Raw genomic sequence first — 24,215 nt, forward strand, 5'->3', positions numbered from 1 at the left:
AAACCTGATTACTTGTTAACCTGCTCTTGCTCAGTATCTGTGTGTGTCATTTTTGTCAGGTATATATAATCCTAGTGTTCTAACCTCTCTGAATCTGGGAACAAATAAATACTTAAACTCCCAAAGAACCATATTCTTGCTGCAGGTGGCGGTGACAGATGCACAAAACCTCTGAACCTCCCTTAAATACCTCTGTAAATGAAGGAAGTATAAATATCCAGACCACTCCACCATAAGATGCAAGCCACTTACCCCTCCAGTCCTGCATGTTTGGTAACAATGTGGGAGTTGGTTAGTCTAGGCACCCTCTTTCCATAGCAGACCCTTGTTCTGCTGATAATGGGTTTTGTTGGTACCTTCCACATCTGCAGCTCCTTTTTTTTGGGTTTTTGTTGGTTTGGCAGCCTCTTGTCATTCCTCTAAATCTCTTTCAGATTACATTGCAAAATCCTACCTGATGTGGAAGAAGAGTTTCTCCAGGGAGTGGCTCTGAGAGGATGAATTGGAAAGCACAGGGAAAGGAAGATCCCTTAAGAGAGAAGAGAGCTCCTGCTTCCTGCCCTAGAGTCAGAAGAGGGTTAACAAGGCGCACAGCTCCTGTGCAGGCAGTGTGTGCAATTGGCAGAGAGAGAGGTGCTACAGTATGAGAGGAGCGGAGCAGCTCCCTGTTCGGTTTGCCGGCTGTCAGACTGACCCTGCATCTCCGGAGCTAGCGTCCGGCTCGCGTTGAAGGGTCCCCGCCTCCCAGCCCTGCATCCCGCCTCTCCGGAATGGGATCTTCCCCTCTTCGCACGGTGGCGTCTGACCCGGGCATGCTGCTGTGAGGCGCTGGCTGGCTGATGAATGAGTGCCCCTCCAAGCAGAGCCAGGTAAGACAGCCTTACCCTTGTTCCTATTCCAGCCGGGAGTCAGCGGCAGTACCCTCGGCACTGGGTTTTCATGGTGGGAAGCCAGGCAGGTACATGACGGTGCTGGTCTCTTAGCATGAAATAAAAAGTACAGGTCTTTGGGGACACTGTCCTACTGTCCCCTCTGGAGGTGTCTGAGGGCACTTGCATCGTCTTATCAGCTGTGTTCCCTATTTGAAGTGTTGAAGTTACTGCAAGTCAATAGTAAAGCTATTAACATGGACTGTTGAAAGGCTGTGATGGGAAAGATCAGCTTGTGTTTTTGGAGGGATAAGAAATTCTGTTACTTTTCACTTTTTTCATTTCACGAGACTTAAATGTTTTTGAGACAGGTCTTTCAGTCACAATATTGAAATACTACACACCATGTAAGAATAGAAGGCATGTCTCTCTTCATATGGGAAGGATGGGGTGTTCAAATAACTGTATACTTAACATAGTATTTTGTGGACTCCTGGATATTGCAAAACACTTGTGCAGATGTGGCTTCAATTTTTAAAACAAGCTTTTTTGCTTTGTTCTCATATCTCTTAATTCTGTAGGTTTTTTCCTCTAATTTCTTACTTTTTTTTTTTTAAAAAAGAGCTTTTAGCTCTGTCAACATATATTCCTAGCTTGCACATTTAAGTGATTGCCTTGGAAATAGCATGCTAAATGTGAGTTAGCAGGCTGTTAGCTAGCCTTCTCATTGAGTTGTCAGAAAAGCTATTGCAACAAATTAACATCAGTCTGACCACACTTTACATACGTAGCTCTCTGTGTCCTTTTTAGAATGAATTTGAACAAGGCTTCTGAATATCTTATGTAATTCATACATATACACATATCTGTACGACAGGAGGAATTACTTAGCGCAGTAAACGAACAGAGTTGCCAAAAATCCTTGGCCAGAATGAGGGCTGAGCTACACAAGGATTTTGACCACACATTGATTATTCTGTGAATACACTCAGCTCATAAAACGTATACCCGCCTAATCTTATTAATAGTGATCCTTCTCGAAAGCAGGCATTAGGCCTTAAATAAAAGATGACACTGTTAATCTTGGCTGTTAGCTGGTTGTGATTCTCTGAATGTTTGACAAAGAGAACATTTATAAAGTGTTAGCCCTGTATGTTTACATGTATGGAGTGAATGCAGAAATTGCAAACTTCATAGGCCACTGGAATTCTGATAGAAATGTCAAACTCTGAAAGAAAAAAGCAGGTGAAAGCTTGACTTAAGATCTAGGAAGCATTCCCTCTGTTTTTTGTGTAGTCTTTTTCACAGCTACTTGGTGTCCTGTTGCTTATAGCAATTGCAAGCATGTAAACGGGAATGAAAGAATACTATGATTTGTGACCAGAGCAGATCTGCTTGTCTTTCAGTTATCTAATAACAGAATGTTGCATCATGTGATGCATAATCCATTGTGCCTGTGTGCATGTTTCATGAAAACATGCTGAAGCAAATGGGGAAAAAGAAATTTAAGGTCAATATGGAGAGATCAGGTGCTGTTACCACTGTCTGCTTTTGACCTTTTCCGTATAAGAAGTCTGAAACAATTGAGTAAATATTAAAAGAATAAAGAAAAGATTTGTTACAGAATTATATGAATTTTCATGTATTAAAGAGACTGTGATTTGGATCTTGCTTTATCTGGATTAGATGATTTCTGAATGCTTCTTGTTTCTTGCCCTTTGCAAACTGCATTCAGTGAATACTAATGACAAGACCGGAGCTCAGGTCTTGGAAAATCAAAAGTTTAAGTCTTGAAGCTCCTGTTTCCTTTTTCCTCCCTAAGCATGGAAGCAGGGGAGTGAATACTTCAATCTTTGGCCTATCCTGGAAAGCATCAGTTTTCTTATGGGACTGTAGATGTTTATCATTAAAATTAATCTGGCAATTTATCAATTCCTTGCTAGGAAGTCAGAGATCAAGGACTCTTGAACAAAAGAATGTTAGGAGGGAGCACAATTAGAGAGCACCACTAATGATACTCTTGAGGGTCCTCGGAGGATGTGTGCAAAAATCTAACACCTCGGGTAATGCCATGTGGCTGGTGTGTCTATTAGAACAGAACAGGAGTTCCTGGCTTTCATTCACTGACCAGCAGCTAAGAACGTGCACTACTTAAGTACAAAATATTGCTGTAGCTAACATTCTCTGGCTCCCTTGGAACAATCCACGCAGGCTGAAGAAATGTCTGATGGAGTTTCTCCTCCATTTTTGAGATGGCCCTTGCTATGGAAAAGGGAGAATCCCTTTATTAGCCATTAGCACTGGGGCAACAACAGTCAATTGCGTTTGTCGCTGGACCGAGCCTGTGTCTCAGCTATGCAACCAAGTGCTACTGAAGTCTTGGGGGAAATGGTGTTGTAAATCGTTGGGCTAAGAGGAAATGGGAGGCCTGTGCAATGGCATAAAAACGCGCGTATGTGGCAGCGGTGGGAAAAAGAACCTCGGAGAGGTTGAAAAGGTTAAACTTTTTGGCAATGTATGGACTTTGTCACACACCTGCATGCCCCTTCAAACACCATGCCTTACTGTTGGCTTAAAGTGTCTTTTTTATTTAAGTTTCACAAAGGAAAAAGGATTCTGCTTATTCAGTTGAGAAGCAGGAGTGTATTTTGACCTCAGTGATCAGTACAAGCTGGAATATGTACCATGTATGACTAACAAGTGATTGCTAGAGTAAAGAGATATTTATGGAAAGGCTGTACATCCTGCCGAAGGGCAGAAAACACATGATTCTGATTAGCTTGTGTCTTGAAAAAATTCTGAATCTTGGAGGAGACTATGTCATCCTCAGGAAGAAAATGAAGCAAGTACAACACCTGATGGGGAATAATCTTACTGTATGTTTGGCTAAACTTTCTGTGAAGGTTCCATTTGTACAAGTCAAAGAATTTATATTTGACGGTTGTCTGGGAAATACTGTGCTTGTAGCTAGATTGTAAAGTGCCTATATCAGAGGTGAATTTAAGCAGTGAGTTTGAGAACTTGTTCAATTCTACACAGAACTACTGCTTACTATTTCTAAAGCATCTGTTGCTCTTTAATTACATGAATGACTTATAAATGTTTTACTACTTCATGTTAACTGTGACTATTCACACTCCATTAGGGTTTTCTTTGCAAACAGACTTCTAAAGCCAAGCTTTTCTCTTGAACCAAACTTGATTTATACCATAAAGGATGAGGTGCTGGAGTTCTGGGCCTTTGGTTAAGGAAGAATCTTAAGTTGATTTGGGGATGAACAGCAATCATAAAAGGCACTGTAGGAGAAGAGGAGGGACAAAGCATAGTCTTACCTTACCTAAGGAATACAGTCACATTTTCATGAGCTTTCATGGTGTGTGTTATTTTTTGGATCAAAAAATAAAATGGTTGATTATAAAACCATGTCTTTGGCAACATGTGTTTGTCTGGCATACCTGTGATTAGCATGTTCTTAGTGAGTCATGATTAATAAATGCCTTTATACTCATTGCTCTTGTGTTGCAGAGCAAGATGCTACCCCACTTTCACCCATTGTCACATTTGTCGTGCATGCTGCAGTCGTGTGAACTTGTGACCTGTGTATATATTCTCCTGATGCTACATACTGATGCTCGCTTGCCCTGTGCACTTCATGTCTGTCCCAAGCTACTTAATGCTAAAGGGTTGTGGTACACAAGTTCATTAGTAATCTACTCTGGAAATACAGAGATCTTGGGTATCAGAACAGAGTTGCATAGTGCAGTAAGTTTCTATGGTAATGAAATGCAAATGAGTAACTCTCCTGTACTTCCATGCTCTAAGTCTTTATTGGGGAGGCAGGTGCAGGGCAAAGTTAAAGACATTGTTCAGTCCTCTAGTCTCTGAAATAAGTTACTTCTTTATAGGAGATAAAAGACAAACAATATGTAAGCTCAGCTGGATCAGGTGTGCAGACAGCAACTTACTGGGTACGTATGGTGCATTTCATTGCATTTCATATGTACAAATTAACAACTGTGAAACTAACAATGTATTTTATCTTGAAGGTCTTGGGTTTGTCTACAGTCCAGCTATTCATGAAAGGCAGGCTCAAACCTGCTGATCTTGGATGGCAGATGAACAGTAAGATCTGTATTTTAAACTTCTATTTAAGGATATAATAACAGGTTGGTTAGAGAGCTGACATAGGACACTTGGAGGCTTGAGTTTTGTCACTGCTCCATTGTAGACTTCTGGAGTGACAGTAAGTTGGTCATGTAAGGTCAGCCATTTTATGGGTATGCTGGTGTTGATTTTGGTGGTATCCGAGTGTCTAAATACTGTTGAATGTGTGAGCTGTGCTGGCCCTCAGCCTTGGGCAAGGAGGATGCTAGCATCATCCTAGAGGATGTTGTAATGATAAATACAGAACAGATAGAGCAAAGCTCTGTAGTTGTAATGGGAACCAGATGAACATCTTGATTGGAGATGTCATTGCTTCTAGACTAGCGCTACAGGTTTTCCTTCTGCTCTCTTCCAGATTGCTTAGATTTGCTTCTTTCAGAGACAGTCTCTTCTCCTGCCTGTGGTAGCTATACCAGTGACTCCCTCCAAGACCTCACATGTCCTGGACCCCTTTACTTAGCTTTGAATACTTTGAGACTGCTTGCTATGCCATTTCCATGTCTTGTTACGGAATTTGGTTTGAAAGCTTGATGTGAAACAAAATGGTAGCCCTGTTGCCTGGGGCAGTGCCTGCTGATGTTGTTCCATGTCAGAGAATTAATCTATTATTGGTTGTCTGTTGCTTGTCAGTCTTGCACAGTAGTGCTGTGGATTTGTAAATATTTCCCTACCTCTGTGGGGTGCTAAATTAATGTTGCTGTGGGGTCTCTTGAGCCACTGAAGATGTATGCTGTATAACCAAAATGTGGCATTCTACCACTACAACACTGTCAAAATGTGGGTGGTGTCCTACGTAGTGTCCCCTGTCTGTAATCCAAGAACAGGTATCATGCTTTTCAGCTGTACTGTTCTGCAGTGTATCCAGTTCCTGTTGATCCACGGTTTTATTTCTGTTATCGGGTTTATGCTATTTCCAGCACTTCTCACACATACCCACATCTTTCTGCATCCTTTTTCTACCCTCCCCTTCCTCTCTTGGATGTTCGGCAAGATGGGCACCAAGGAATTGAGCTTTTATAAGGGTGATGATACTTGGCTTTCTAAAATAGTTTGAAATGGAGTGACTTTTGTAAGGCACGGAAAATGTCATGCTTCTGGCCATGTGTCTGTATCTGCTGATGACAAGGAAGAATTTGGGGGTGGGAATGGAGGTGTTTCAGATCTGGCTGTAGAACATTTTGCCCTATTTGCAGATGAGGCAGGAGTAATAGGTGAGAATGACCGTGATGTGTTCTAGCCTCGTAGCTGCTATGTTTTGTGCTGTGGTGTGTTAGGCTTTTCTACGACATACAGTGCAACTGTTCAGAATTTCTGTGTATTTCTTCCACAACCTCATTCTTGTGAGACAAATAGATCGTAGAGTGCTACTTGTGTCCTATACATACTGCATTGGAAGGAAGAGGGATTGGAAATGCTATTCAGTGATAATTATGACCATCTTCAGCCCTTAAGTCTTCTAAGAGAAGCTAATGTAAAAGAACAAGCTGTTGTCTCTGCCTGTGGTGTGACACTCATCACTGTGACACATGATGCGGTAGAAAGGGCAGAGACCTGCAAGCTGTAGAACCTTGCTGCCTTCCTGCCCCCTTAAGCAAGGAGGGAACCCATCCAAAAAGGAACAGTTTACCTGATCTGACAGACTTGGTTTTCAAGTAAACTGTATAAAATGTGGAACAGAGCATATACAGGGAAGGAAGATGCATCTTCCCCTGTGCCTTGCTTGTCTAATGCTAAACTAACGAGGTGGCTCAGAACCCGAAACTGTTTGTGCCATTCAGAGGGATCTCTCCTTTTGGTAGGACAGAGCACAGCTGGGTAGGGAAATGAAACTAAAGGCTCAGTGTGCTTGTGTAGGCTGTGGTGCTGATTGAGTGTGAGATTTCTGCAGCTTTCTCTCGCACATTTCCATTTCTAACTAGGTCATTTACAGTAACCATGCCTAGCTGGCAGGCCTGATGACTGCAGTAGAGCCACATGTTTTCTCTATTCCAATTCTTACTTAATGAATAAGGTATTTATTTGAAGCAGCTCTCATGTGAAAATCTGCAGTGGGGGGTCAGGAAGAACAGAATTGGTGTGCGTGCAGGTCCCAATGTATATATTGAGTTATTTGATGATAGCACAGGAAAAACTCACTCCTGGAACTGTGTTACTCTCTCTTACATTTTTAATTAACTCTACGGCAGGGAACGAGGACAAATAACCTCAAACATTAACAGATATTCTGTGTTGAAATAAAAGATTAGTCAAGGAGCAGCTCTGGTGCACTGCTGTGATTGAGGTGAAACTGCAGAGTCCAGCTAATGACTTACTAGTTGGCAGAGGCCTGAGTCCCAGGAGAGCACTGTTGGGTTAATATTCTGATTTTACCCAAATGATTCATGATCTTTCAGCTTGTGGTATTTGGTGGCAGAGAATTTTTAAGTACTAGAAAGGAAGGGAGATGGGCAAAGTATACTTATTCCACCTTAATGTCTTTGGAACAATTATTTCTATACCTATAATTATCTATATGCAAGGCACCCAATTGTGACTTTGGATTGCAGTTTCTAGAAACTGCTGTGGCACAATTATTGCAAGTTCAAATAAATGACTTTGCAGAAAGGTGGCTTCTTCTAGACTATGCACACAACAGCCCACATAATAGCATCTAGCATGACAAGGGGCTAGGAAGATGGCCTTCAAAGGTGTCTCAAAGCATCATGTGCAAATATGCATGTATCTGTCATAAGCTGTTTAAAGTGTAGGGAGAATATACTGTGTCCTAAAAATGGTTCCTGTTTGAAACATCTGCTAACTACTGTTACGTTTGTGGTATAGTAGATTTCCTTAAAACATGCCACTGCCCTCTAGAAAATAGAGAACTGGCTTTACACAAGGGACTAGTAACACAGGGACCAAGACATGATTTTATCCTGAATTTAAAAAGTTCCACGGAGATTTAGACATGATGATGCTCGTTTAAAATTCACCTTCTGTATCTGAATTATCATTTAAGCCTTCAGGTTGCTGATCAGGATACAGGTTGTAATCTACAGGTGCAGATTTGTTGGTCGAGTGTTGTCAAGTTCTAAAAGAGGATTTGCGTTTCAAGGTGCACAAAGTGAGTATTGCTCCTGTGGCATCTGTAGATGCACTGCTGTGTAAATGTTGTCTGGCTAGGAAAACAGCTTGACCAAGTCTGATTTTTGTCGTGTACGTATCAAAGGGTGCAATCCACTTATTTACTTGCATGATGCTATTAAGGATATACTTGGATGCGTTTTTGAATACCAGTGCCTCGCACCCCAAGTTTGCATGACACTTTGTATGGTATGAGTCTGGGAAAGTTGCATCCCGGTAGCATTGTGACACAACCTGCAGCGTCTGGGCTACACATGATGAAGATGTGATTTGGGGATTGTGGCCTTGCAGTGGTGACTGGGAGACCTGAAAGGATACTAGTGTGTTTTTGGTAGAGCTTAGGCAGGCTAAGACCTGGCACTGTGCAGTTGATGTGATGAGATGCACAGGGTATTTGTAGACACTAAAAATAGGAGCTCTGTGCCCAGTAAATAATTACTGCAAGCAGAGAAACAATCAGGCTTGACTCCTGTGTTGCTCTGAACTTTTTTTGTCGAATGCAACTCTAACGGAGTAACAAATACTGACACACTCACCCAGGGAAGGCAAGCCTTCTGCAGATTTCTTCCTCTTATGCTGAGAGACTTAAGTAATGTATTTATGGCAAACAGAATGAGAAAGTAGCTAAAGCTATTTTTATCACCTGGCCCCTGTCTGTCTGCTGCATCTTCCCTTCCTTTGCTCATTTTTAGTTTCTGTCCCTTCACCTGTCCTTTCTTTGAAGTCGAGCACACCTTTTCTCACACTTTGAATTTGGTTTGTGTTTGCCTACTAGATGCAAACCCATTTTGTGTTACTAGTTTTAGTTTTGCAACCTTAATTCTAGGGAGAGAAATGAAAGCTCTGCTAGACTTGGCCTGGAATAGCTATTGCCTTTCAGTAATGATGCTTTGCCCTAGCGCTTCTTATGTCTTATGGCCTTAATGCTTTTTATGCTTTCCCTCTTCTACAGGTGAGGAAACTGGTGTAGAGAGAGAGCAAGTAACTTGTGTAATGTCAGGCATGTTTAAAGGTCATATTACAAAAACAACTTGGGGATTCTCCTTTTGTTGATGGGACTTTGTGGCTGTTGCTTGTAAATGACTTGTAGCTCCTGGTAGCTTCACATTGAAGTGTCCAGAGCTATGTTCTCTTTGCAGTATGTGCACTTTTGTTTGTGGACTCTCTTGGGTCACTTCTCTTGTAGAGTTCTTGAGAAGCATTTAAAATGTTAAAAATGCCTATGGGTGGTTTTCATAAACTTGCTGTGTGGCATGCATGTGAGGTCAGTTTAGTAATTCTTGTCTGCGTTATTGCGAATTCTGAAGTTTCAGTAAAGTGGGAACAGAACTTGGACTTGCCATAACCCCATCCTGAGTCTTCAGAGCATAAAATACTGGAAGGGCCTAACCTCTTGACTAAAGAGCAAGAGGTTAATTGGATTAGTAGAGATAAAAATTAATAGCTTGGTGACAGTAGTGTGCTCAACCTTGAGCTAACCCAGGCAGGTTTACCAACAGTCTTGCTGTAGAGAAGGTTTTAAGACTTGGTTTCCTGACAATGCCAGGTCAGTGATCATGCTTGGTACTTACAGACCCTGTGCTAGAAAATGCTCTTGAAACAGGATGCTTGGAAAAGTGGTCAGCAGGGTGGAGAAAATTAGCAGCTGGTTCATTATGCCTATGTGATTGTTTGCTGTGATGTTTCCCATGGTTATGACTAGTCCAGCCCTAATGAAAGGCATGGGAAAGATGGCTTCTTTCCGTAATCAGTTCCACCCTTTATGCTGGGAAATGGTTACGGAATAATCTGTTTCTGATCACCAGGCCGGAAATCACAAACTGTATCTGGATACAAGTTTTACAAATGGCCTTAATCTGTGTTTGTGCCTCAACCCACACCCCTCACCTACCTTTTCACCCTCAAGTTCAGCTGTGTTATGACTGAAAGAAACATCCACATAATTGTCTTGGTTCATTTTTATCCTGTTATTCCTTGCTTCACACTCTGGAGACCTCTTTAAACAACTCTTTTGGCTGTGTGATGTTTTATCGTATGAGTCACTGCAGCTGTCATCCAGCCAAGATGTACACACACATAAGCTTTTTATTCAAGCCTAACTTATCAGTTTCTCCTCTACTCTTCCTCATTTTTCTTTGCTTCTACCAGTTTTCTTTTCCCTTCTAATATGTAGCTTTTCCTGGCTCTGGGGTACCCAATAATTAACCTGTATTTCACACTTGGGTTTTGAAGTCTTAGGAGTGGTTGGCAAGATAAAATCAGTAGACCGGAAACACAAGTTCTTCAGGGCAAGGGAATTTTTGTAGCCAAATTGCTTGGTTCTGCCACGTTTTCCACTGGGTGGCAAAGTTGGCCAGTTTGCTATGATTTTTTCTTTTTTTCACTATAGAATTAGTTACTGAATCTGTGAGATCTTTTTCCTTGGCTTTCATTTTAATCTCTGTTGTTTACAGGATAAGGTAACCAATATGCAACATTTGTCTTCAATCTCATCTGAACTGAACATCTGCTCTTCCTTACCTTTGCCAGAGAAGGCTTTGGCGATCTAGGCTAGGTAGAAGGGGGGAGAAAATCTGATTATTAGTATTAAAGTAGTCTAATTGTTGAAAGACTTACTTCCCACTTGTGTCACAGGGGAGAGAAAGGAAAAAATATGACTAGTGTGTACAGAGGCTCTGGGCTACCTTGGTAGTCTGAGAAAAGCTCCTCATTTTATTTTAATAAGACCTTGGGGTACAAAGGCAACTATGTATGATCTGTGACTTAGCAAAGCTGGAAGAGAGCAAAATGGGGCAGTGTCCCTAAAACTTTTAACTTTGAACTTTGCAAGGCAGTCTGCTTCTCTGGACTGGGAATGTTTCAGCCTCTGCCCTGCTAGGAGCTTACTTGGTACTCAGGTTTTTTGGCTGCTTTTGAGCTGTCTGTGCAATGCTATATGGGTGTCTCAGATCTGGAAATACTCTTATCTCCATCTGCACCAACTGCTGCCCCTGAGCTAACAAGCCCTTAGAGAGCTCAGGGATGTTTGTGCTCTCTTTCTAAGCCCTTGTGATCTTACGGCTGGAGTAAGCAGATCAGGCCAGCTGTATGTTTACTATTTGCGTAGGTAAGCCTTTTATCTCTTAATGTATCTTTGAGGAGGGGCCTATCTTTTAAGAGTAGTTAAAATTTGAAGACGTGGGCCCCTAGCATCCACAGGAGCTCCTTGGCTCTAATGCTGTACAAATAATAGCATTGTTCTTGTGTAGATATTATCCCAATATATGTGATGGGGGAGACGGACATGAGGAGATGTCTGGGGAACAGGAAGTATAACTGGAGCAGGAAATAAAAATGAGCTTTTTAATCTCAGTAGTGGTTTATATGCCAACCTGTTGTCTATTCCAGTGGAGTATGCTTGGTGCCAGAGCACAGATGATATGGATCGCAGCTGGCGGACATAAAGCCAAGCTCCCCACTGCTCAATACTAGCTGATGCAGCTCTGTTGAAATCAATGGAGCTGCTCTACTTTATGCTAGCTAAGAAGTTTTGCCTGGAGTGATTTGCTTTTTAATGCGCCACATCTTTTTGTTCATGGTCTCCTTTGGTAGTTGCAGAAACTGACACTGAACAGAGTAGGCCAGGTAGCATCACTGACAGTATTTCACTGGGTGTGAAGAGCAAAATGCACGGAAGAGCCTTCCAGAGAAGGAATAAGTGCTTTTGTTTTGCTTCCTGCAGGCATTGCCATTGGAGGCAAAATTCTTTTTTTAAACAGGTCTAGTGCTGTTCCCGAGATGGCTGTCTCCTTTGACTTGACTTGATGAAATGTCAATTAATAGCAAACAAAGCTGCTTAAATTTGGATGTGAAAAGGGAGATGGCTTGAGATCTCTCTATTTAAACACTGAGTACTCTCAGTTTGAACACCATGGAGTAGAAGGGTTTAGAGTGGCTGTGGATCTAGGCACTATATGGGTAACAAAAGAAACCTTTTGGATGTTTAAAACATGTTGTGAAGACCCTTTTGCTAAAGCTGATGTCATTAAGTACTGTGGCTCAAATTCCAGACCACTTGAAAACCACTTGTAACCCTAATGGGGCACAGTGGCTGTTGCTCTGTTTATTTCCAAATGCAGCTTAGTTTTTATGCTCTTGTTACTATGAGATCCTGCAGTGGCTTCTTTAATCTGCTTGGTTTTGAGGCAATTGAGTTCTGCAAGCAGGGATTTTAGGCTTGTTTTGTAACTGCCCATTCAGGAGTCTTTTACAAAGTGTAGGAATCAAAGGAGTTTAATGCAGCCCTGATGTCAGCCTGTTGTTTTTCTGTGATGTATGTTCATTTTTTTCCCTCCTGTTACTCAGTGAAGGCCTAAATGAAATTATTCTGGGCTGTAATTTAAATGTCAAGTGTAATTATTGCTGAAATGATCTGCTTACTAGTGCCCTTCGCTCTCTGGAGACATCCCTTCATTCTGAAGGGTGAACAGAAATTGAGATGAGATTGCTTGAGGCCAAAACCTGTAAGCCCTGTCCGCAAGAGGGCATTTTTTCTTGCCCTTTTTGTGATGTGATGAAACTTCATATGAGAGTATATAATTTATGATTAAAGAGACTATTATGAGTATAGGAATAATGGTGCCTCTCTGATCTCTGGCATAACCCTGACAGGGCTGAGTGTAGTCTGGGGTTTATAGCGGCAATCTGGGAGTCAGCATCTCCTGAGTTATGCCCTTCTGAAGATGGGCATTGGTGACTGACTGGATGATTCTGCACATTTCTGCACTGCAGGTTGAGAGCAGATGCTTCTGGCTTTTTGCAACACAATATTGCTTGAAAATCCACAAATTCGTATGTCTGTGTCCTATCCCTTGCTGCTGTGGCAGCTGTGAGACTACCAGCTCTGCTTCCTCAGTTATTAAAAAAAAAAAAACAAACCCCTACTATTTATAAAACTTGTGAAATGGCTTTCACTTAATAAGCATATTTTAGTATCTTGTGTAACAGTACTCATGAATATTATGGTGTATTGGTGTAATGGATCAGGATTCTGCTTCAATAGTTTAGCTGACTGTAAAACTGCCAGAGAGGATTTGAATCTGTTGTAAAAATGGGAATTGGGCATCTTCCATCTGCTCCATGGGTTGGGAAGCATGAGAATGGCAAAGAACATCTCATCTTTAACCTCTGTGGTAGATAAAGGACAAGACTCTTGGACTTGTTTCCGTAAGAACTTTGACAAGTTGGCAGAGGCATCCAAAGGTCGCTTCAATGACCACTTCCATGACTGGGAGTAAGAAAAGTTTCTGAAGGTCTGTTCCTTTAGGTATCCTTTCATGGGTTTACAGACTGCTTTTCTTTTTCCATTGGCTTCTGGCTCCCTCCAGACTCAAGAGGGAGAAGAAAACTAATCACAGCAACGTAGCAAATCCATGTTAATAGTTTTACTATAAGCATGCTCAAAGATATGTGCTGCATATGTGTTTAAATATGAAAATAAATGGGGTAGAGTTTTGTTGATGGCAAATAAGCTGCTCTGAGTAACAGCTTGGCATATTCAAATCCAAATGTGCTGCTTCCAAAATGTCATAAAATGTATGTGTAGCATTTGGCTGTCTGTGTACCATCTGTGTTTTCTAGTAAAGCTCTGAATAACTTGCTAATCGTTACTGTATGTTGCTCCTTTCTTTAGCACCCTTGGATTGTAAGCAGAATTCCTGAGATGATATTTTTTTTTCTTAAGGGTTTAATTCAGCTGATGATTCTGCTTTACTGGAACTCTTTATCTGAGGAGGAAATGAAGTCAGGAACTCTTACACCTACTTGAGTGTTTTGGATTAAGGAGTGATGCCATTAGAAAAAGCAAAAGACCCCCACTAAAAGGGGGAGAGCTCTGCTTCTGTATGCTGAGTAACAAAAGATGCAAGTTAATGCATCAGTGTCAGACAGAAATGGGAGTAATTAAGTGATTTGAAGAGAGAAAGAGGGAGAGAACATAATGTAGGTAGTTTGGAGAAGATTGCTTAAGAGTAGAACAAATAAACACTTGAGTAGTCTGTCAGGGTAATTCTGTTCAGTGGTAGTGGTAAATCTGTTAGAAATGCACCCCTGAAGGATGGCTGCTTTTTTTGGTTTGCATTTTGATTAAGTTACTGCAGACCTGTGGACGATGTCCCACTGCTTGTAGTTCTAAACTGCCATCTTCATGGCAATAATGGCATATAATTCTGCAATCAAGATGCTACAAACAGGCTATAAAGTCAAGTTCTCCCATTATGGGAATACTTGAATTGCAATGCTAGCAAGGAATATGGGTAACAAAACTATGAATTTGGAAGAAAATAGGAAATGTACCATCAGATGCTTGGGTGGGTCTCAGCTGTCATAGTATTGGCTGGGAGATGCAATTAAGGGTTACAAATTCTATACTTTTGAGAATGGGAGGAAAAATAATTTCGTGTATGTGTTTCTTTCCAGATAAAATATTGGTAGACGCTATCTGAAGATAGCGTCTTGCCTGAGGCCCCCTCCAGTGCTTAGCCCTTGAGTGTTGCACTGTATACTGAATTTTAGTTAGTGAAGATTTAAGTTTATGTAGATGAGATAAGCATCCTCTAATATCTTGAATTTTCAGAACTGGGTAAGCATAAATACTTGGGAGAGGAATATTCTGTGCTGAGGATTGGGGCAGACTAAGCAGTATTTCTTTAGCTGTTGTCTTAAATTCTTGGCTGTTTAAAACCACTTAATGGCTTGAGTTTTGTAAGTTCTGGGAAGAATGGAAAGGAATTGGTGACTAAAGTTCAGACAAGCTAAAGAACCTGAAGCATATCACCAGAATGTAAATTCCCCGTAAGTTTAGGACTACAGGTGTGTGCGTGTTTTACTTGTGTAACTGAGGCTGTGACACATTTTTTAAAAAAACAAATACCCCCCCCCCCCCCCAACAAACAACAACTTATCCCTCCTTGTGAATAAAATAGAGCATTAGCTTTATGACAGTAGCTGGACAGTTGCATTTGAGGTCTTGAATGCAAACCAAACTTAAGACAACAAAATGAAACACTCCTGTGAGATCCTACTGGTATTTTTAGTCATTGCTACTTGGTATATTTTGGCTGCACGTTGTCCGTGTGGGTAGCTTGCTTCTGAATTTTAAGTGGCACACAGGCAGATATCCCAATCTACTTATTGTTGAATCCCTGCACTCCAGTAAATGGGTGCTTCTACATGAGCATTTTAGTGTGGATCAGAAATATACTTCTGAATCAAAACTTCCAGTCTGACTCAGTGTGCATCTGTTTACATAGAGCATACTATTTACATAGACTGGATTGCTTTCAGACTAAAAACTGGACAAAACTAAATTGTAAGATGTACTCTTACCATTGAAGTGCATTCAATCCACAAGACCAGATTTAAAAAAAAAAAGTGCATCTAGAATGCTGTCAGGTCCTCAGTACCAACTGTTTTTAGAGCTGCTTTAACCTGTGCTGCTTGCTACTGTGGATGCAGCTGGTGAAATAACCTGTGTAATGTAGTTTGTGTGAGGCTTTTCTGCAGGTATGTATCTGTCTTGTTCTCTTGCTGGTGTCTCACTGATTATTTTACTACAACTTTTCTTTGCTGAGAGAAGCAAAACATTTTCATAGAAGAAAACCATTTAATTTGTGATCCAAAGAAAACGTACAGTCTTGCATGAAGTTTGCTTGGAACTGAGGGGAAGCTTGTATTCCATGAAGTCAGACTGAAGTCTTATTGCAAACATATGCATTAAAGCTGTATAAATTAGCAAATGTGTGCTGGTGTTCTTAAGGTCTTCCCTGATAAAGGAATAAAAAGGCTGCTGTAAAGGCAAAACTCTGAGAAATTCTAGTGATGATAGGCACTGGAAAGGATCACGTGTGAAGACCTTACCATTGCTGCAGCCCCAACTGTAGCACTTTGATCTGTTCCACCCTTTCTGACCCTATAAATCACGTTCCAAAACCTTAAAAGTCACGTTGCAAAAGCTTAAATTAGCTAGAACCTAATCTTCCTATTCTGTTTTTACAAAAACAGACCAAAAAAGTTACCTTATTCTTCCTATTCTGCTAAGTTCCTGTAACACACCTGGATTTCAGGCAGGCTGTTAATGCCATGCCCTCACTTTTTTTTCCTGCCTTTTCTGCTGTCCTACTTCCCCACCAGGAATGTGTTTGTGTGAGGCAGAAGCTTTTGTCTTTCATGCTTGTCAGCTTATTTCCAGGTACATGACTCTTGGTGTTCTGGACAGCACACCTAAAGTGCATACCCTTATAAAACCAAACTATCGCTGAAATGCTTTCAAACTAGTATGCTACCCAGTACAGTTCCCATCAGTCCTCCTTCAGTTCATCATTCCATAGGGTGACTGTCAGCAGGTTGCAGATAAGCATCTAATCAACAGATGGAGTCCTGCTTTGAACCAACTCATTCCCCAAAAAATGTATTTCTATGGCACACATAGCATTAACAATGCTGAGTGAAAATGGTTACTTCAAGTATTAGTCAACATGTTAGTTTTCATGACTGGATATGCAGTTGGTCTAGGTGTAAAATGTCAGTTCTGATATTTTGATGTACCTCAGTGTTGTGCTGGAAAGAAAACTGTTAGGTAAACAAATTAACAAATTGCATCTGTTTTCCTAGTGTTCCTGATTTAGACCTTGTAGAATAACTGCTTGATGCTGCTGCTTGTGCTGGAAAAAACCAGCTCTGATGAGGTGAATTCAGAAGGTGCTCACAACTTATAAGTTGTAGGAAATGTTTCTTTAACTTCTGTTAATTGTGCCAAGGAGGGAAGCACAATAGCCCAAGAACTGAGAATGTTTTTCAGCTTCAGGCTGTACAATGCTGATATTTCTTATGCCTCTTTATACAATCCATGTAGCTGTGTGATTGGCAGGCCAAGATAAGCAAGACTTGTTTGTGCTTTTGAGATGTGAAGGAGTGGTTATTGGAGGAGTACAGATGTCTATTGAAGCTGTACACAGCATAGTTTTATTTGGAAGGTGTTTACTTAAAATTGATTTTTTTGACTTAAGTATTTGTTCCTGCTCATTTTGCCAACTCCTTATTAAAATTGTTTGTCTGAATGAAACCAAAGGCTCTGGAAATTAATGACTTCAAATTGTAAACTAACTTTGAGTCTAGTTCTTGCTGTAATAATGCTAGCCTTTTGCCCAAAGCTCAGCTTTGATTCGCTTGCATATGGTGAAAACCAATTCTGAGCTCCAAAGAGATGCAATTCACATAATGCTTGAGTTTCAATGGCTCTGTTCCAGTGAACTGAAATTCGCCTTTTGAGTTTGTGATGCCTCTTTTTCCCATAGGTTTGATTTAACATTCTGCAGTGGAGAAAAGCGGAATTTTCCAGCTGTAAATAACAGACCTGTTATAAGGGCCAGAGAGATGGTTTAGAAAACTGGATTTGCTGAAAGATAGACAAGTAAGGCTATTCCTCAGCCTAGAGGAGAGGAGAATTTTAGAAGGAAAGTGTTATGTGAGTTAGGTTTTGGCAAGCAGTGGGGAGAATGCAAAATGAAGCAGGGCAGGAAGAAGTTTGAGAGTTGTGGTGGTGTAAGGTTCCAAAACCATGAAATAGCAGGGTTTGGAAAGCTGGGGGCGGGGCAGGATGGTGTATGTGTCTTTGAATTCTGGTCTTAATAAAAGGCAAGACTTTTCTCTAATAACCTAACAAAAAATAGGAATAGCTTCTATGAGTGCTGTGTGTGTTGCCTGTCTGGCCATGAGCTGTGATTGTGTGTGCTTTCACAATATTTGACAAGTTCAGGGTTGTGAACAATAGCTGGATGGATTAATGTAAGTTTCCAAACCAGTGTTTGAATACAAAGTTCTTTTAAGGTAAATATAATCTGAGAGAGAGAATGGAAAAGGGAAACAGAATGGAAAAAACTGAGAAAAAGGCTGAGACTATAACTCTGTATCTCTAACTCTGCTCAAAATAATTCTTCTCAAATCAGTGACAAAGCAACCAGATGCAGGAAAGGCTCTGATTCCCCCCCCCCCCCCCCCCCCCCCCCCCCCGGAAGAATTTGAGACACTACCATATCTGTTTGAATGTTTCCTATGCTTTACTTATCCTCATCAATGCTTAATGAATGAATTGGGTATCAGCTGAGATAATATTCCTGTTTTGCAGCTGGGGGATGTAGGTGCAGATAACCAGCTGCTCAGATAATTTCAAATAAAGAGCATTAAATAATTTGACTGAGGTTAGTGGGCTAGCATGTGCTGATTAAGGATCAGATTTGACTCATTTGTGCTAGGCTTCTGGTATGTTGAAATGCTTATTTTGCCATGAGATAACAGCATATGTTTACCTCGGAGTACTATAGAGGGAGGTCAGGGTAACTGCATGAGACTTAGATGTTTAGGGTAGCTGACTCAGCCTCAGTGACTAGAGTACAATCCAACAATAATATGCATTGCTATGGTTTAGTCTTCTGTCTTCTGAAGAAAATGAGAACTTCCACAAGGTTTCTTGCTGTTTCTTGCATTAGGTGGTGCCTGTTCAGAGTCTGCACTTCCAACACTGCCTCAAAGAATAAATACCATCATCTTTTTCAAAAGAGGCTGATCTGGTGATATTTGTAGACAAGCGGGATGAAAACGTACTAGAAATCTCTCCATATTTTTCTTTGAGTGCAGGCTTGCAGGTGTGTAAGGTTAAGAACAGTCGGGGCGGGGGGGGGGGGTGGTGGTGGTGGTGGTGTGCGTGAACTTACAGACCTCTCCTAACCTTTCTTAGCTTAGATAATATTTAATTATGCCAGGTTGCACTGGACTGGTTCCTAGGTTTAGTAGCTGTATATGGTGTATTATAACCATATAGACATATTTGTACATCTCTGATGCCTGTGGGTGCTGGAATCACTGGCCAACACCTGATCTCAAGTATGCCAGGAGCTCTTACTCCGTTAGGTCTCAATGCCATAAAGTAGGCAGTCAAAGTAGGCAGATACTTAAATGACAGCTTGCCTGGTTTGCATGGCTCTTGTTTTACATATTTAGATGATCATCATCTCGGTGGCTTCCCACACAAACCCCCTCCCTTCATCTCCTCTGACAGTCAGGGCTTGTTTCCATGGAGCTATTTCATCCATACCTTATGAAACCTTTTTTCTGTTCCCCTATAGACATAATTTGAGGTTTCTATGGCAACATCTGAGGAGGAGAGGGCCCATGATACCTTAAGCAAGTAAGAACTGATTCTTGGTAAGCCCCATGTATGATGGTATGCTCATAACACACATGATGGCAGTGTTCACTGCCCTATTAGTTATTCTAGCTTATGTCAAATATTGTGGAAAAAAGCCTGAGGGTCTGCCTGACTTACTAAAGCTCAAACTCTGAAAGCTACAGTTGCAAAAGAAAAAAGGAATTTCAAGCAGTTAAGTTTAACTGTGTCATGCTGGGTATAGCTGTAAAGACATTTGAGATCAAAAAGGAATGGTGTTATGTAATGTCATTCAATGTCAATGAGTCTTCTTGAAGGATAGTAAGTCCTGTAAATCTATAAGGTTTTGTTTTTAATATATAAAGAAGTTGCAAAATAATATATTAAAAACAAACTATTTAAAAATAATTAAATTGATTGTATATCTAGAGAAAGAAATAGTTTTTCCTTTAAATTTCCAATATTTATTTGGGGGAGGAAGGAAGTAAAATACTCGCTATAAATTACGCAAAGGCCAACACCAACAGCATTGTGTAATTTAGGGAGAATCAGGAAGCAGAGTTAATTTGTGTTGGAAGCAGAGTAGAGATCAGGAAATGACTGTAGCTGAAATAGCAGACTCTGATCCGAGGCTCTGCATATGGTGGGGCCGATACAAAAAAATCTTGACTGGAGCTGGTTAGAGAAAGATACTAGATGTTTTTTGGGGGAAAACATGGAGGCAGGTCTTAAGCTACCTGAAACAGAGTCTTGACACATTCTCTCCTACAACACCCCTGCTCCTCAGCCAGCTATTTTGCACTTCAGTTTGAACTGATTAGAGGTGAGAAGAATATAGTATGTTTAACTACTGATCTCTCATTTGTGTCACTTAAGACAAATAGTCAAGAACAGGCATGTCCTTCATATGCCTATGTTCCACTGCACTTGTAGAGATGTTTCGCTCAGTCCGATTAAGTTGATGAGAGGTTTTGTTGCTTGTGGTGATTTCTGGATCACGTCCTGTGACTTTAATCTTGAAAGATCCTTTGAAGAATCCTAGATATGGAAAAGGTGCCAAAAACTCTCCTAAGAAACTTAGCCCTGGGTGTCTATGTCAGTTCAGTGACTGGGAATTGTATCTCAGTGGTATTAACTGAGGGGAAGATGGGAAGGCTCTGCTAATGACTCATAAATAGAGGGTAGACTGTGGCAAGTTTCGTGAGTTTGGCTGAAGTGCCGTGAGTGTCTGGAGGTGGATTATCAACTATTGCATTAAAGAAATGCCTGAAGAAAAATGATGTGAACCTTGGAAAATGTGGGCCTTGAGTCTTCTGTTAGAAAACTGAAGCTCTTTGTATTCTTGTCGCTTGCCTGTTCTTGAATTGAAAGTGACTAATATGGAGTATGTCTTGGTAAGGGATTGGTTTAACATTCACGTGTGTCTTTGCTGCTTGGATTACTGACAGCTGTTGTTTCACATTGTGAGCTTTAGTTCACTTTTTGCTCCTGTGTTTTGTATTTTCATAAGCAGCATGTGAGAGTGAAGAAAGTTGCATATAAGCCAAATTCCTGCTGCTCTCAGTCCAACTGATAATTCTTGGGAGGGGGGAAGAAACCCCTTCAGGCATATCCCAGTTTTTACACATCCAGACAGACTGCTGACCCCTTCTAGAGTGAAAAAGGATGTGTGGAATTACTAGTCACTTCTGAAAAGTTGGATCTTTAATGTTCCCTGTGTAAGACAGTCTCCTTTCACATCTCTTGCTGCCTTCTGTCCTAAAACCAGATGGTGCAGAAAAGTTGCTTCTTCGAGGCAGCACCATGTGAGGGACAGAATCTCATCATCAGTGTATGCCTGCAGGCCTGAGACCCACCTGACAGCTGCTCAGTTTCCTTCTGGTCCTTGTGGCAGCTGCTGTAGAAGCAGTTGCTGCTTGCAGTTGCTGTCTGTGCTTGCTGAAATGCCAGAGCAAGCTGTTAATTTACTGCAGTTTCAGACCGATTAGGGCCAGTGTTATAAATGTGAACTTTGTTAGTCATAGTTGTCTTGTTTGCTGCCTCTGGCTTTGAAACAGCTCTTAGGCTAGCGGTGGGAAGGGAGGGGAAGAGAGTCATGGAAGGTCCTGCCTGATTCTTGTACTTAATTCAGCAGGATTTCCTATGATCCGGTGATACTCCCTACTCCGCTTCCCCCCTCCCTCTTTTCTGTCCGTATACAAATCCATACGGAGTGTGCCTGTCTTCCAACACCACTGCAGCTCCCAAAGGTGATGAAATGAATCCAATGCTGTATTTTAGAGGTTTCCCTGATGAAGAGAGCCACAGAAGACTGCCTATGCTCTCTGCTGTTTGTTTAACCCCGTAAGTGCTGCGCTACCATGTGCATTTCATACTGGCTGTTTGAAATGTATACTCTACTGAGCATTTAACTATTTAAACTTGGGCAGTTTTAGTTCAAAAAAAGTACCAGCTACCAGAAAGGAGAAAAGCGTGAGTAGAGGATGTGCAACAGTGGTTATTTAACAGGCTTGTTGATCGTAGCTTATGTTTTTTTCATGTGAGGCTGTATGGAACAATAGCAGCTTCCTTGATGTATTTGTGAAGGGATCTGCAATAAATGTGGAGGAGTTTGCTAGTGCTAGAATTGAAGTGTCAAAGTGCTATACAGAACAAGCATTACAATGTTATGTAGGTCAATTTTTGTAAAACTGATTCTTGACCAGTGATACACAAGTGAAATGACTTAAATATTGTTGTGCATACTATAAATAATAGTCTGTAGTAGAATTGTATTTATAGGAATGTTAGATGCTCTGTTATCCTCAAAAATAAGGTAAGTGGTGAGTACTTGAGACAAATGGAATTGGTCAGAGAAGTGTGAAGGGATCTCAAGAATGTGAGTTCATACAAGCCTTTGGTTGTTACTTAAATCAATGTTCATATCTTTTTCACTCAAATAGGCTACTGATGAGCTAAATGATGGATCTTGGTCTCCTTTCTACTGTATCTAGCTTAGGCTTAGTTTTGTTCTGGATCCCTGAAGTTATTTACCTGGGAGGCAAGTATCACTTTCTATGTTGTATAGAGACCTATGGCAAAGATTTGACCGAGGATATATGCAGACACAGAGCTATACATAAAACCTATGCTTTCAGTGGTTCTTGTTGGCCCCCAATAAGCAGATCACATTGATGGTTAAGGGGATGCATATGTCATCAAGTATCAGAAGTGGTCTTGGTGTGGCAGTCTTTGGAGAACTATGATTTCAGTTGTCATTTTGTCCTAACTTAATCAGCCTTGGTTGGAGCGATCACATATGCAAAGGAAAAATACATCACTAAATGCTTCATGGTTTTGTCAAACTGCGATATAAATGGGAGAGTTGTCTGCGAGTGAAGTTGAAATGTCAAGGTACTACACAGAATAACCAGTATCAAGCTAATGTAGAGATCTATGTTGCCTTCACCTTTTGGGGTCTACCCTGTTTGCAAGTTGAATTGTGAACCGTGCTCCACTACTTTGTATTTGAATCTAAGCTCCCTTGACAGGAACTGCTTAAATCAAAGGGTTGAAAAGACTCATTTCAAATGTCTGGCCCAGAGACAAACTTTAGAAAAAGTTTTAAACAAAAAAATCTGGCTTTCTGGTAGAAGGTGATGGTAATAATAAGATTTATATTTGGGAGCAGCTTTAAAAAAAAAGGTAAATTTGATAGTGGCTGTGTATTTTGTCAGTACTTCTTATTGAAAGGTTTCACTGGACAAATATTGGACTATGGGGAAATTTGAAAGCGGGAGAGTGAGGGTAGGAATATCCTGTTATTGTTAAGATACGAGCTGTTGTTGAATACAGTGCAACAGCACCAGAATATTTTGTGTGAAAGCTTAGGATAGAGTAAGGAAGAGCATACCTAGATGGGCAGAAGATAATATACCTATGCTGACATGTTTAACACTAGCAAGACTTGTGTGGAAAGTCCAAAACGTGAATCACCAGGCACAAATGATTATCGCTTAGTTTTATGTCTATTTCTAGCCTGAGCAAGAAAAATGTTTAAGCACTTGCTGCTTCAGCTGCACCAAAGCCAAACTGAGCTTTGCTTTAAGGATTGTTTTGAGATGGTTTTAAGTGTGAAATAGTGCTTTGAATGTAAGCATCTGCAAGCAGCACAGAGCCTTAAGTACATGTTGCAAGGCTTGTGCTTAGTGACTCAGAGGGAAGAAGGCCATGTACTGAGTCTTTACTGCCATTTCTTGCAGAAACATGGTTTTTCTTTGGTTCTGATCAACTTTTTGATACACCCCCCCCCCCCCCCCCCCCTTTGATCCAGCTCTTTTACAAAGCTGAGACCACAGAAGAGGTGTTGAAGTAGAAATGAAATCTCAAGAATAGCATCCTACAGATTTCAGGGTACTGTATGGGTGTAAATCTGGCACCTAAGAAGTAGTTGTTGTGGGCTGCAGCAGTGCAAATGAATGGTAAAGTAGCTGCTGAAGAAAATGCTGCTGTGTGTTTATAAAATTTAACCCCGGACACTGTTTTCAGTTTAATATACTACTGTGTTCTGTATGGATGTGGAGTTCTCTTACAATAATTCTCTTGTAATAATATAGCAGAGGTATGTTCAGCATGCCTAAGTAATTTATCTGATTTGTAAATTACATAAGCAACACTAAATGAATAATTCGTATTACGCTTATGTTTTCTGTATATTGTGTGGACATCTGACTTAATCTTCACGGTGTTAAAAACATAAAATGCAGTTGTCAGGTGATTCCTAGAGGGCTGGGTAACTGCTTAAATTTTGTGTTTGATCTGAACAGTTGATGTTTGTTTGAAATATGTTATTTCTGATCCCTAGATCAGATCCCCTGTTC

At 40.8% G+C, this 24,215-nt stretch overlaps 1 protein-coding gene across 1 annotated transcript in view; it reads left to right on the plus strand.

The window, feature by feature from the left end:
* The first annotated feature begins 772 nt into the window (after nt 1-772).
* GRAMD1B (GRAM domain containing 1B) overlaps nt 773-24,215 on the plus strand; it is a 143,482-nt gene continuing 120,039 nt past the window's right edge. Inside the window, exon 1 of the mRNA XM_075521383.1 lies at nt 773-869. Coding sequence (XP_075377498.1) covers nt 844-869 — 26 coding nt within the window. The 5' untranslated portion in view covers nt 773-843. The remainder of the gene's footprint in view (nt 870-24,215) is intronic.

This window comes from Mycteria americana, chromosome 19, assembly GCF_035582795.1.
Source record: "Mycteria americana isolate JAX WOST 10 ecotype Jacksonville Zoo and Gardens chromosome 19, USCA_MyAme_1.0, whole genome shotgun sequence".
NCBI lineage: Eukaryota > Metazoa > Chordata > Aves > Ciconiiformes > Ciconiidae > Mycteria > Mycteria americana.